General features: G+C 43.9%; 1 protein-coding gene across 1 annotated transcript; it reads right to left on the reverse strand.

The window, feature by feature from the left end:
- Positions 1-2,307: 2,307 nt before the first annotated feature.
- On the reverse strand, positions 2,308-5,406 carry LOC147854713 (pentatricopeptide repeat-containing protein At3g09040, mitochondrial-like). Its single transcript, XM_087331207.1, has 2 exons — positions 4,103-5,406; positions 2,308-3,997 (listed from the first exon to the last, which is right to left on the reverse strand). The coding sequence occupies exons 1-2, from the start codon at positions 5,321-5,323 to the stop codon at positions 2,987-2,989; spliced, it is 2,232 nt and encodes a 743-aa protein (XP_087187333.1). The 5' UTR covers positions 5,324-5,406; the 3' UTR covers positions 2,308-2,986.
- Positions 5,407-13,888: the final 8,482 nt, after the last annotated feature.

Raw genomic sequence — 13,888 nt, forward strand, 5'->3', positions numbered from 1 at the left:
ATGATTTGTCACATAAGATTTGTTATATGTCGGTTTATGCTCGTTGTCGTGAAGAGATGAAATGCAGGATGAAGTGCAAAAGGCCCCTTTGTGAGGCTTATGCAAGCATGTTGATGCCCCATAGGACAAAGTGATTGAAGTACACGCATGGATAAGGCTAATCATTTGTATGTTGTTGGTAACTTCAGGACATGACCCTATTGCAGTTCCATTTAGAGACTAATGAGGGGATCCCTTAACTTCACTAAATTGGATAGTAGATGACAAAGAGTACTACTACATGCGAAAAAATTATAGTTAGCTCCAATTAATCAAATTGCTTGTCCACTAAGAAGAGATTTCTTAGATGTTTGGGGTATGATAAATTGTAATGATGTGTGGAAAGAAAAGCTACCCGAACTTCTAAAGATTGCATTGATAGGTTTAATCCAATGTTCTTCTACAGCAACATGTGAGAGAGGCTTTAGTCGCCTAAATCTAATAAAAAATAAGTTTAGAAATAGGTTGAAAAACAATGCGGTTGATGCATTGATGCGAATCTCTATTGAAGGACCTGAACTAGAAGAACATGACTTCAATGCTAGCATTTTGTTGTGGCGAGAAAGCAAGGCATATCGTCATATTTTTACAGGAACATCTCAGGAGCATGATGATGAGATCGAGGACTTCATAGAAGATATAGATTAAAACTTTATAAATGTGATCGATTTTGTTTTGGAACTTTCTATATATTACATCTAATTTGATCTAATGTTGTTAATGCTACTTTATAAAGGTTTGAAAAGTGAATTATGTTTATAGAGTTAGAATATTTTTTGGTAAATATATATCTTTAGTTTTTGGGTTCCAAAATTTTGTGATTGATTTGATTTTGTATTGCATTAGATTTTTTTTTGGTTATGTGGCCAAAAAAAATTTCAACATGTTCCGGTTGACATTGTCGTTGGTAGGAACGTGGCCGGCCAAAATTTTAAAATTCCGGTTAGGTTCATGAGAAGCAGGAAAATTTCCGGTAGGGGCTACAAACTTTGCCCAACACTGCATATAAGACCTCCTGCAAGACTTTTAAGGAAATACCTTGATGACAATTTCTTTAAAAGATATTGGATGAGAATTAAGTATGGTAAATATGCCATTAAAATTATCCCACCATTGAAGTCAACGTTTACATTTATAATGGTTGCTCCACCATAATGGGAAGTTCTATGTTATAAATGTCCTTGGAGTTTTAAAAAAACTTTTTGAATTTCATGATACACCCTCAATTGTGCACGTGAAATACATTGACACTCGTTCTAATTCTATGTTTTGGCCTAAATTATGCCATAGCATGAAATTTTATATAATTAAATGTTTAGAATACCAAGTGAATAAGGCAGAACACCTTAAAGTTGTAGATATTTTGCATCCTACAAATATTCCTAATAATAAATGGGTAAGTATAATGATGATTTTATTGTTAATCTACCTCAAACACAAAGAGGTCATGAGTCATGACTCCTTATGTAGTGATTGTTGATCAACAAATTCAGCCAAATTCACCAACTAAAACCACAATAAAAACTTATGAATTAACTTACAATTTGTCCACATATTATTTCAATTTTATGGTTTATTGATGGATGTATTTAATGATAGAGATTCTATGTTTATTGGCGATTTTTGCACTCGAATCTTTAAAATTTTGGAAACTCCTTTGAGCACAAGCTCCTCTTTTGCAAGCTTGCTTATAACATGTCTAAACTAATTCAATTAGATTCGTTTTTTATGTTAATGTATGGCTTTAAACCATGAGGCCCTAACAATGTTAACGATTATCAAGATAAATTAGATAGCACACACCATTTCTCAAGGATATGCAAGAAATGTTAAAACTTATCCACAATGTACGAACTTTATACAATTCATTTCATGGGGTTTTTTAACTCAGATAATCTTTGCTTAAAGATTAGGCTCATAAGCTACATAAATATATTGAATTGACGATGTCTCTATCAATGAACGCAACCATCAAAGGACATGAAATGTCCTAAAACATTCTTTAGTCACAACTCATCTCTCCAACCAAAACAATATCAAGCAAAGTTTATAACATTTTCAAAACTCCCCTTAATGTAGGAAGTAGACAAGTTCCTAATATTTTATTTATCTCAATGGCCATTAATTCTCAAAGACCAAATTATATATTCCACTACATCAAAAGTCTATTATTGGTCAAGGAACAACAATGATTGTATAATATGCACCTATTATTAGATGTTGATTGGTTGTGATCACTTCATTGTGGATGACCAAAAAGACAAATGGGTAAACGAAATTGAAGGGACAGCTTATTGTATTAGTGCCATTGGCAATAGTGGGAGATGGTGTTTGAGTATTGTTCTTTAACCATGGTGTGTGAGAGTGACTCAATAATGTAGTTGCCACAACCGCCTTACTTCCTTTCCTCAACCTCCTTGTTGGTTATGTTGATTCACGGATAATGACAAACATAGATATTGATGGATGTGGTCACATTTGCCATATTTTGGTGAAATTGTAGCATGAGCAAACATGTTGCATTGCTCGACATGACACGCATATAAGAATACTAAACCACGACAACAAGTCTTCTAATTAATATTATGGACCCAATCAAGAGAGACTACCAGTAGTGGTCTTCATGCTTGAACATGTTCCTCTTAGTTAGAGAAAAGCCACAGCCTCATTTGCATGTCTACACATAGATATTGTCTTGATTTTAGACCACATCTTGCACTTAGATCATTGCCTCGTGTCATAGATCGTTGCACTTCTATGAATTTTGTCATAGAAGACAAGGAAATTTTTGGTGCACATTTTTTTCCATGTATAGGCAAACTTGTTAAACATAGTCCCTGGGGCATTTTGATCATCAATTTAGGCTATGGCCTCATAACCTATGGAACCTTCAATGTTAAGGTTTACCCATTATCAGCATAAGAGTTATCTATTGTCGGAATAAGAGTTATCCATTGTCAGCATGCATACGAGCCAGGGAATATATGTTTTGCATGCAAACATATGCAATATCACACTTTTCATCCAACTTCAATGATTTCTCAAATGCCCACTTTCCCAGCTCGAGGTTTGACCATTTTTTACAAGCACCCAAGAACACTAACAACAGGGGGAGCTGTTCAAAAGATGGGATATTCTCAATCACAAGCATGGCTTTTGAAAAATGGCCGGCACGGCAAAGAAGGTCAACCATACATGTGTATTGTTTCAAAGTTGGGATGAGATAATACAACGTTTGCATCTTATTGAAGACAAAATGACCCTCCTCCACTAAGCCTGAGTGGCTACATCCATTGAGTAATGCAGTGAAGGTGAATATATCTGGCATTACCTGATCTGCCACCATTCTTCTGAATAAATATGAAACTTTTTTTGTTTGACCAATCTGTGCATAGCCAGCTATTAGTGCATTCCATGCCGCAACATCCCATATAGGAAGCTCGTTGAATACATCTTGGGCTTTTACTAGCAGACCACACTTAGCATACATTTCCACCAATGTGCTGCCAACTATAACATCCTTTTCAAACAGCAAATCCTTACTGATTCTGGCATGTATTTCTTCTCCTGTCCCAAGAGATCCCATGTTGCCACATGCTTGCAACACGTTCGTAAATGTGATCGCATCTGGACAGATGCCCTCATTTTGCATTTGCCAAAAGCATGTCAATGCTTCGTGTCCATAATCATGCTCAACATATCCTGCAATCAAGGCATTCCAAGCCACGACATCTCGTACTTGAAGTTCATCAAAAACTTCTTGCGCTCTTTCCAACACACTGCATTTGGAATACAAATCCACCAAACTAGTGCAAAGTATGACATCTTTTTCTAAAACACCCAGATTGTATACCTTGGTATGTATCACTTTTCCTAGCTCGAGAGATCCTATAGTACTACAGCCTTTAGAAATGAGAGCAAATGTGAGTGCATCTGGGGAGACTCCCTCATCTTGCATCTGTTGAAAAAAACTCAAGGCTTCATCAACATGACCACATTTCACATACCCAGCAATGAGCACATTCCATGACACAACATCTCGTACTAGAAGCTTATCAAATACCTGCTGTGCTTTTACTAGCACGCCACACTTGGCATACATGTCCACCAATGTTGTTATAATAAAAATGTCTTTGTCTAATAGCCTCTGCATATTGATCTTCTCGTGTATTTCTTCTCCCATCTCAAGAGCTCTTATGTTGCTACAAGCCTTCAAAGCACAAAGAAAAGTGGTTCTGTCAGGCAAGATATCCTCTTCTTCCATCCTCCTGAAGCATTTCAGAACGTCATCCATGAGCCCATGCTGCAAGTAGCCATCCATGAGAACATTGCAAGATACAACATCCAGCGTCGGAAGATTGTCAAACACTTGTTTTGCTTTACCCAGTAGACCACACTTTGCATACATGTCCATCAGTGCTGTACCTAGCACCCCACCTTGTTCTACACCGAATCCTTGATTGCATAACTTCACATGTATCTCTTCCCCTAACTTGAGTGATCCTGTGCTGGCACAAGCTTTCAAAAGGCACAAAGCAGTGACAGCATCTGCCGGAATTCCCTCATCTTGCATCCGCCTGAAACAATAGAAAGCTTGAGCAACATGCATTTGCTGGCTGTAGCCAGTGATCAATGCATTCCATGATATGACATCCCGAGTGGGAAGCTCATCGAAGACTCTTTGTGCGTTTTCCAACATGCCACATTTAGCATACATGTTGACCAGCGCATTTCCAAGCATAAGATTGTTCTTCAATAACCCCTGCTTGTGGGCCTTTGCATGTATCTCTTCTCCTAGCACCGGAGCTGTCGATCCCAAGCTGATACAAGCTTTCAATATGCACACAAAGGTGATTGCATCGGGGGTGATGCCCTCTTGTTCCATGATCCTGAAGCAACGGATGGCTTCACGAGCGAGGCCGTGCTGGGCATATCCACAAATCAGTGCACTCCATGACACAACATCCCGGGATGGAAGGTGCTGGAAAGCTTGCTGTGCTTCTGTGATGGCATTGCATTTGAAGTAGGTGTACACAAGGGAAGTGGTTATGCGATGGTCAGTGGGGAACAAGCCCTTGCGGACAGCATCTGCATGAAGCTGCCGGGGATCGCCAGCCAGTTTCCCGCAGCATTTTAGGGATCTGATTAGCAGCTGGGCATGGCGTGCTGTACTTATGGGATCAGCAGCACAACTAGCATAAGGAACCGCAGCAGCAGTACTACTACTACTACTACTACTACTACTACTACTACTACTACTACTACTACTACTACCACTAATCATGAGCTCTGCGACCTCCAAGACATAACCTGCGCATAGCCCCGTACTGTCTCTGTGCGCACACAACGCGAAAGGCGGGTTACTTCTTCACAGGAGGCAGAATGAAGAAGAAGAAGAAGAAGAAGAAGAAGAATCTCTCTTTTTTTCTTCTTCTTCTTCTTCTTCCTCTTCTTCTTCTTCTTCCTTCTTCCTTCTTCTGTTTTATAATATGTGTCTATTTTCTTCTTCTTCTTCTTCTTCTTCTTCTTCCTTCTTCCTTCTTCTTCTGTTTTATATGTGTCTCTTTTCTTCTTCTTCTTCTTCTTCTTCTTCTTCCTTCTTCCTTCTTCCTTATGGAGAAGAGACACATATAAAATCTCTTGTATAATTATGGTTATGGGTTAAAAAATATCTTGTATAATTGTGGGTGCAAAAAATCTCCTCTATAATTGTCGGTGAAAAATCTCTTGTATTATTAATTGTGGGCGAAAAACACTACACTGGTAGTAGATGATGGTTTCCGGACAATATAAGGATAGCACTTCATGACATGAGACCACCCAAGTGTTGAACACATCATGAAGAACAAGGAATCTTAAGTGGAATACTCTTTTATGTTTAGCAATCACCACCATGATGTGCCTTAAATCATTGTCCTCTCATGTATTGTGCCCTCGTTCTCGATGAAATATTGGAGAGTACATATCCATGGTTATGAGTGTGAAGACATGTGTTGCGATAATGAAAATGTATGAGCCATTTTATGTATAGAGACGTCCAATATTGCAACTCTCTCCAAACGGTTAGGGGTTTTGCTAAATGGTTCCACACGACCCATGTGATTCCCATCTTATCCCACTTTCTCCAAAACAAAATATCGATGTGGTTGCAAAATGGAATGCAAAACCTTCTAACAAGTAATATAATATCATGGATTTTATAATTACATTGTAAACCTTCACCCGTACATGAAATGGCCAAGATTGTGACTTCCAATGCACGAACTTATCCCTTAACTTACTATTCATCCATTCAATCAATTGGCCATTCATAACATTCACTCCCAATGGATATCGCAAATGTTTACAAATAGAGCCTTTTCCAACCACAACCCTTGTCATCCTAAATATTCTGAATCCTTCTAAATACATGAGATGAGACTAGAGTTTCTCCCATTAATATGTTATCCAGATACCAATGCCCTTCTCAAGATTCTCACGTAAGGCTCATTGAAACATGAAAGCATCATGTGCCAAGGCACATTCTACCAAATGCACCCCACAACATCACCATTAGTTGTAAGTTTTGATAATATCATCAACAATGGATGAGTAATAGTAGCAAACAACAATGGGCTTAGTGGACATCCTTAACAAACAAATCTCATGAGGGCAATATCTAATGTAACTCCAACATTAAGCATAACTTATGATATTGTATCTTGTCCGAAAAAAAATATGTCCCGACACATATGTGGTAAAGCCCAATGTATGCATTAACCTGGAAACAAAGGACCAATTAGAATGATCATAAGCTAACAGTAGGCCATTTGTGAGTTCATAGATCGTGGAACCATTCAACATAACTTGTCACGTGACTGGATGCACCCAAGTTCAAGAACAATGTGCCTCAATCTTGATTGTGTTCATTAATTTGGAGTTTTCCTTGGGACTTAGTACAAATATATCACCCATAATCATCATGGGAGGAGTTGATAGCATAATTATTGAGTTGTCAAAGATTCTTGGCATCACTTTTCTTCTTGAGACAATTTGCCTCAATGTGGCTAGGATTGCCTCAATACCAACATTGTGTTTTGTTTTAGAAGTTTGCTCCACCATTCAAACTATCACTTCTTTTGGATTTTCTTCTTCCACTCCCATTTTCATGATAAGGTTTGGAATTCGCATATTGTATGTGGTTTCCTCCTTAATTGTGTTGCCCACTATATATTCGTATTTCTCTTCTGTCCACAACCCCCATTGGAGTGTGGGGTAGATAATTTGGCTCTCTAAGACTATGTTATGCATGTTGACATGATTTTCTTCTACCAAAAGCATCAATTAGAGGTTGAAGAAATATGATAATTTCTCAATTGTGAGGATGGAGATCCTCAACAATTTGAGCTATTGGGGGAGGCCATCAAAGCATGTCTCCATCATTGCATCCTCCTTGGCTTTTACATCCATCAAATAAAGAGAGTCGTATAATTATTTTATTTAAGGTAATATCATTAATGAATGTATCTTCTTTATGAAGTTCTCTCAGCTTGTCTTAGCAAATTTTCTTGACATTCGAACATGTATCCTTGAATGTTTTTGTGTCTTGCATATACATGAGCATGTGATTGTGCATGCAGTTTGCAAGAAAATAATTTATTCAACTTGGCCTTTATTACCATCATGTGTAGTTTGCCTACGTCAGATCAAGCATTGTCTCAAGTTTCCTCGGCCACAACCGAGGAATAGGATCAACTCACAGTAAACGGGAAATACAAAGTGCACAGGGACAATAGAGAGAAAGGTACACTGGATATTTTGCGTGGAAAACCCTAAATGGGAAAAACCACGGGAGTCCTCTAACTCCAACTATCACTATGAACAGGGATGTACACTGGTGAAGCTACAAGGCAACAACCTTGAGCTCACTGTCTTCGCCACAGACGGCGGCAATACACAGAGGCAACGACCTCTTCGTCTCTCTCTCTCTCTCTCTCTCTCGGCTGCTCTCACTTCGCATAAAAATGAGCAACAACATAAAACTGTTTGCCCTAAGTCATATTTATACACATATGACTTTCGGGCTATTTACAAATATAGCCTCAAGGGCCCTTGGCAAACATATTCACAAATATGTCCCCGCATCCGGATCTCTCTCCGGGTACATACGTCATCCGGCTCCGTAACCGGGGTCTTCAGCATCCGGCTCCGTAACCGGGGTCTTCATCATCCGGATCCGCAGCCGGGTACTCTTCATCCGGCTTCATGCCGGGTACTCTTCATCATACGGTTCCGTAACAGCCTCCGGGCTTGCCGTCATTCATCTCCGGACATCCCATCCGGAGGGACCGAAATCCCAACAAACTCCCCCTTCACTTCGGCATGGGATGTCTCTCCAACCCGATCCTCTTCCGGCATGCTTCCAGCTTGTCGGGTGTGAGCACCTTGGTCAGCATATCCGACCCGTTCTCGTCCGTGTGGATCTTCGTCAGCACGAACTCCTTGTCTTCTATCCTCTCCCGGATCCAGTGGTATCTACGCTGGATGTGTTTCGTCCGGGAATGGTAGGCCGCGTTCTTCGCAAGGTGGATGGCACTCTGACTGTCGCAGTAGAGTCGGTACTCCTCCTGCCGGATACCGAGCTCTCTAATGAAGTCCTTCATCCATATTATTTCCTTGCCGGCTTCAACAGCCGCCATGTACTCCGCCTCCGTGGTTGACAGCGCAACCGTCTTCTGCAGCCTCGACTGCCACGAAACAGCTCCACCTGCATACGTCATCACATACCCTGATGTGGACCGGCTGGTATCTGCATCAGCCGACATATCCGAATCGGTAAAGCCGTCGAGTTCGGGCTTACCGGAGCCGAATCGGAGGTACACGTTTGCCGTGCCCTTCAGGTATCGGAGTATCCACTTGACCGCGTTCCAGTGCTCTTTGCCGGGATTGCTCATGTACCGGCTCACCACTCCAACTGCATATCCTATGTCCGGTCTTGTACACACCATTGCGTACATCAAGCTTCCGACGACAGAGGCATATGGTACTTTCATCATGTCCTCCTTCTCAGCCTTTGTCTTGGGGCTTTGCTTGCTGGACAACTTGCAGTTTGCCGGGAGGGTTGACCCGACCGGTCTTGCTTCCGACATGTTGAACCGGTGAAGCACCTTTGTCACGTACTTCTCCTGTGACAGCCACAACTGCTTCTTCTTCCGGTCCCGGATGATGTGCATCCCTAGTATTTGCCTTGCCGGACCCAGGTCCTTCATTGAGAAGGTTCGGTGAAGCGCTTTCTTCAGCATCCGTATCTTGACCTGGTCCCGTCCGACGATCAACATGTCGTCCACGTACAGGAGGAGTATTAGGAAGTCTCCTCCTTCGAACTTCTTCACAAACACGCAGTGATCGGACTGCGTTTTGTGGTACCCTTCGTCGGTCATGAAAGAGTCGAACTTCCGGTACCATTGCCGGGGAGCTTGCTTCAGTCCGTAAAGGCTCTTCTTCAACCGGCATACCAGGTGCTCCTTCCCTTTCTTCTCGAATCCTTCCGGTTGCTGCATGTAGATCTCTTCTTCGAGGTCACCGTGAAGGAATGCCGTCTTCACGTCCATCTGTTCTACCTCGAGGTCCACGCTTGCCGCTATGCTCAGCACCGTCCGGATGGAGGTCATCTTCACTACCGGGGCAAATATCTCGTCGAAGTCGACGCCCTTCTTCTGCTGGAACCCCTTCACCACGATCCTGGCTTTGTATCTCGGGGGGTTTCCGGCATCTCCCGGTTTCAGCTTGAACACCCACTTGTTTCGAAGTGCCCGCTTTCCTTTCGGCAACTCCACAAGTTCATATGTGTGGTTCTCATGCAGGGAATCCATCTCCTCCTGCATGGCACTCAACCACCTGCGGCTATGGGTGTCAAGCTTTGCTTCTTCAAAACTCTCCGGCTCCCCCTCGTCGGTTAGCAGCACGTGCTCTGGTTCCGGGAATCTCCGGGGGGCCCTTCTCTCTCTTAGAGGATATCTCCGTTCCGGAGCTTCGGTAACCGGCTCCTCCGTTTCCTCTTCATCCGAATCCATTTCGAGATCGGGGCCGGTTCCGGTATCAGTTTCATCTTCCTCGGCCGGTTCTGTTTCTTCACCGTCTTCGGCCGGATCCTCGAGTGCTAACCGGTCCCTTGCCGGTCGGGACTGCTCTTCGTAGAGTTGATTCTCACCGGTCGACTTGGAGCTCTTCATCTTCTTCTCCGACTCCCAGTCGGCGAGTGTCTTGTCCTCCATGAAGATGATATCTCGACTCCTGAATATCTTCTTGTCGACCGGGTCCCATACTCGGTAGCCGAACTCGTCGTCGCCGTAACCGAGGAATATGCATGGCCGGGTCTTTGGATCTAACTTTCCTCTCCGGTCCTTTGCCACATGCACGTATGCGAGACACCCGAACACCTTCAGATGCCGGTAGGACACTTCCTTACCGGTCCACACTTTCTGCGGCGTGTCTCCGTCCAAAGGTACTGAGGGTGATCTATTTATCACATACGTCGCCGTCGACATTGCCTCAGCCCAAAACCCCTTGGGTAATTTCGCATGCGCCAGCATACTCCGGACCCTCTCCATTATGGTCCGGTTCATCCTCTCGGCCAGCCCGTTCAGTTCCGGAGTCTTCGGCACAGTAAACTCGAGCCGGATTCCCTTCGAGCGACAGTACTCCTCGAACTGCCCCCGGTATTCCCCTCCGTTATCCGCTCGTATCGCTTTCAGCTTCTTGCCGGATTCCCTTTCCACTCTCGCGTGGAATTCTTTGAAGACGCACAACACTTGGTCCTTTGTCTTCAACGATGCCATCCACAGCTTCCGGCTGTGGTCATCAATGAATGTCACGAAGTACTGGGCTCCGCCATGTGACTTCGTTTCTACTTGACACACGTGAGTGTGCACCAACTCCAATGGTGCGCTACGTCTCGTCGGTGGCCTTGAGTGGAAGGAGGTTCGGTTCTGCTTACCGGCCAGGCAATCGGTGCACTTCTCCAGGTGCACATGCTTCACTGGAATAAGGTTGTCTTCTGCAAGCCTCTTCATCCCCTTCTCGCTCATGTGGCACAGTCTCTTGTGCCATAGCTCACCAGCAGTGCCAGCTGCCACGTTCAGCTCCTCCGGACATAGCCGGGAATTCATCAGGTACAGTGTGTTGACCTTCCGGGCCCGAGCCACTATCAGGCTCCCTTTGCTGAACTTCATGACACCGTTCCGGATGCTACCCGTGTAGCCTTCATCGTCTAGCCTCCCGGTCGAAATCAGGTTCAATCGAACCTCCGGAATGTGTCGAACATCCTTCAGCAGCATCTTGCATCCGGTTGATGTCATCAGCCACACGTCTCCTATGCCGGCAATCCGGCATGTACCTTCATTTCCCATCCGGACACAGCCGTGCTCACCGGCTGTGTAGGATGAGAAGTATTTCTTCTCCGGGGTCAGGTGGAACGACGCTCCGGAATCGACCACCCAGGTCATCTCTTCACCGGCAAGGTTCAGTTCCCTCTCTCCGGTAATGAGCATTATCTCTTCTTCACTTGCCGCGAGTGCCGTCGTTCCTTTCCGGTCCTGCCCTCGCCGATCCGGACCTCTCCGGTCCGTGGCTCCCCGGTATGCACCGTTTCGCTCCGGTGACTTCTTCGAATCGGTGTCGTCGGCTCCGTTGTCTTTTCGGTAATGCCGACAATTCTTCCGGAAGTGCCCCGGCTTCCCACAGTGGAAGCATGTGGGCCTTCCTCTTGACTGCGACCGGGTCCCCGACTTCTCCCGTCTTTGCGGACTCCGGTTCCGTTGTCTTCCCCGTTCCGATTCGGCAAGCAGCGCCTTCGAGTCGGTGGCCGGTTCTTTATCTCTCCGACGCGCTTCTTCGTTCAAAATACTTGTCTTTACCGTTTGTAGGGACAAGTTATCTTCGGTGCAGGAGGTGTTGAGAGTCACCACCAAGTTCTCCCAGCTTTTCGGCAATGTACACATCAGGATGATGGCTTGCATTGCATCCTCCAACGGGAACTTGATCGCCGCAAGCTGGTTCACGAATCCCATGAACGTGCTTACGTGTTCCACCATACTCTCGTCATCCCGGTACTTGAGGTTCACTATCTTCCTCATCAGGGAGGTCCGGTTCAACGCATTCTTCCTCTCGTAGAGGCCCGACAGCTTCCGCCACATCTCATATGCGTTGGTGTCGTTCGCCACATGTTGTAGAACGCTCACGTCGACGTATTGCCGAATGGTTGCAACGGCTTTCCGGTTCAGAAGCCTCCATTCCGTCTCAAGTACCCCCTTGGGTATTTCCGACCTGTCGATCGGTTCATACAGGTCCCGAACAATGAGCAGATCCTCCATCTTTATCTTCCAGTCGGCGTAGTTCTGCGCATTCAGCACCATCATCCCCGGCTGCCCGCTGTTGCCGCCTTCCATTTTCTGTGTTACCGTCGCTCTGATACCAAATTGTTACAAAACGGTGCTCGGCCACAACCGAGGAATAGGATCAACTCACAGTAAACGGGAAATACAAAGTGCACAGGGACAATAGAGAGAAAGGTACACTGGATATTTTGCGTGGAAAACCCTAAATGGGAAAAACCACGGGAGTCCTCTAACTCCAACTATCACTATGAACAGGGATGTACACTGGTGAAGCTACAAGGCAACAACCTTGAGCTCACTGTCTTCACCACAGACGGCGGCAATACACAGAGGCAACGACCTCTTCGTCTCTCTCTCTCTCTCTCTCTCTCGGCTGCTCTCACTTCGCATAAAAATGAGCAACAACATAAAACTGTTTGCCCTAAGTCATATTTATACACATATGACTTTCGGGCTATTTACAAATATAGCCTCAAGGGCCCTTGGCAAACATATTCACAAATATGTCCCCGCATCCGGATCTCTCTCCGGGTACATACGTCATCCGGCTCCGTAACCGGGGTCTTCAGCATCCGGCTCCGTAACCGGGGTCTTCATCATCCGGATCCGCAGCCGGGTACTCTTCATCCGGCTTCATGCCGGGTACTCTTCATCATACGGTTCCGTAACAGCCTCCGGGCTTGCCGTCATTCATCTCCGGACATCCCATCCGGAGGGACCGAAATCCCAACAGTTATGCATGTTGACATGATTTTCTTCTACCAAAAGCATCAATTAGAGGTTGAAGAAATATGATAATTTCTCAATTGTGAGGATGGAGATCCTCAACAATTTGAGCTATTGGGGGAGGCCATCAAAGCATGTCTCCATCATTGCATCCTCCTTGGCTTTTACATCCATCAAATAAAGAGAGTCGTATAATTATTTTATTTAAGGTAATATCATTAATGAATGTATCTTCTTTATGAAGTTCTCTCAGCTTGTCTTAGCAAATTTTCTTGACATTCGAACATGTATCCTTGAATGTTTTTGTGTCTTGCATATACATGAGCATGTGATTGTGCATGCAGTTTGCAAGAAAATAATTTATTCAACTTGGCCTTTATTACCATCATGTGTAGTTTGCCTACGTCAGATCAAGCATTGTCTCAAGTTTCCTTCGATGAACCCCATTATCTTTAACCAACAAGGTATTAATGCATCTTATATTTGCAATTGTAAAGTTTCTCTGAGAGAAGTTCTTATTCAAATTCCCATTTAGATTATTGGTGTCAATATCTTGTTCTTATTTTATTCCTTACTTCTCCACACAAGTGGTCGAATCCGCTACAAGGAAAATTGATGGTTGTCTTGAAGGTGTCACGATAAGTGCATTAAGATATCACAAAAGGGGGGGAACCTTTCCTCAGGTTTCTACTGACAAAATGATAATAATCATTCACTAAATGATACCATAATAAGAATCATTGATAGAT

The sequence above is a fragment of the Azolla caroliniana genome, unplaced genomic scaffold, assembly GCF_043228905.1.
Source record: "Azolla caroliniana isolate FFs.n. ecotype wild unplaced genomic scaffold, voAzoCaro1.0.p SCAF_15, whole genome shotgun sequence".
Lineage (NCBI taxonomy): Eukaryota > Viridiplantae > Streptophyta > Polypodiopsida > Salviniales > Salviniaceae > Azolla > Azolla caroliniana.

Coding starts and splice junctions, on each gene's coding strand:
- LOC147854713 (XM_087331207.1), bottom strand. CDS start 5,323: ATGATTAGTGGTAGTAGTAGTAGTAGTAGTAGTAGTAGTAGTAGTAGT. Junction 3,998..4,102: donor TGCTAGTAAAAGCACAGCAG/GTATTTGATAAG, acceptor TTTTTTCAACAG/ATGCAAGATGAGGGAGTCTC.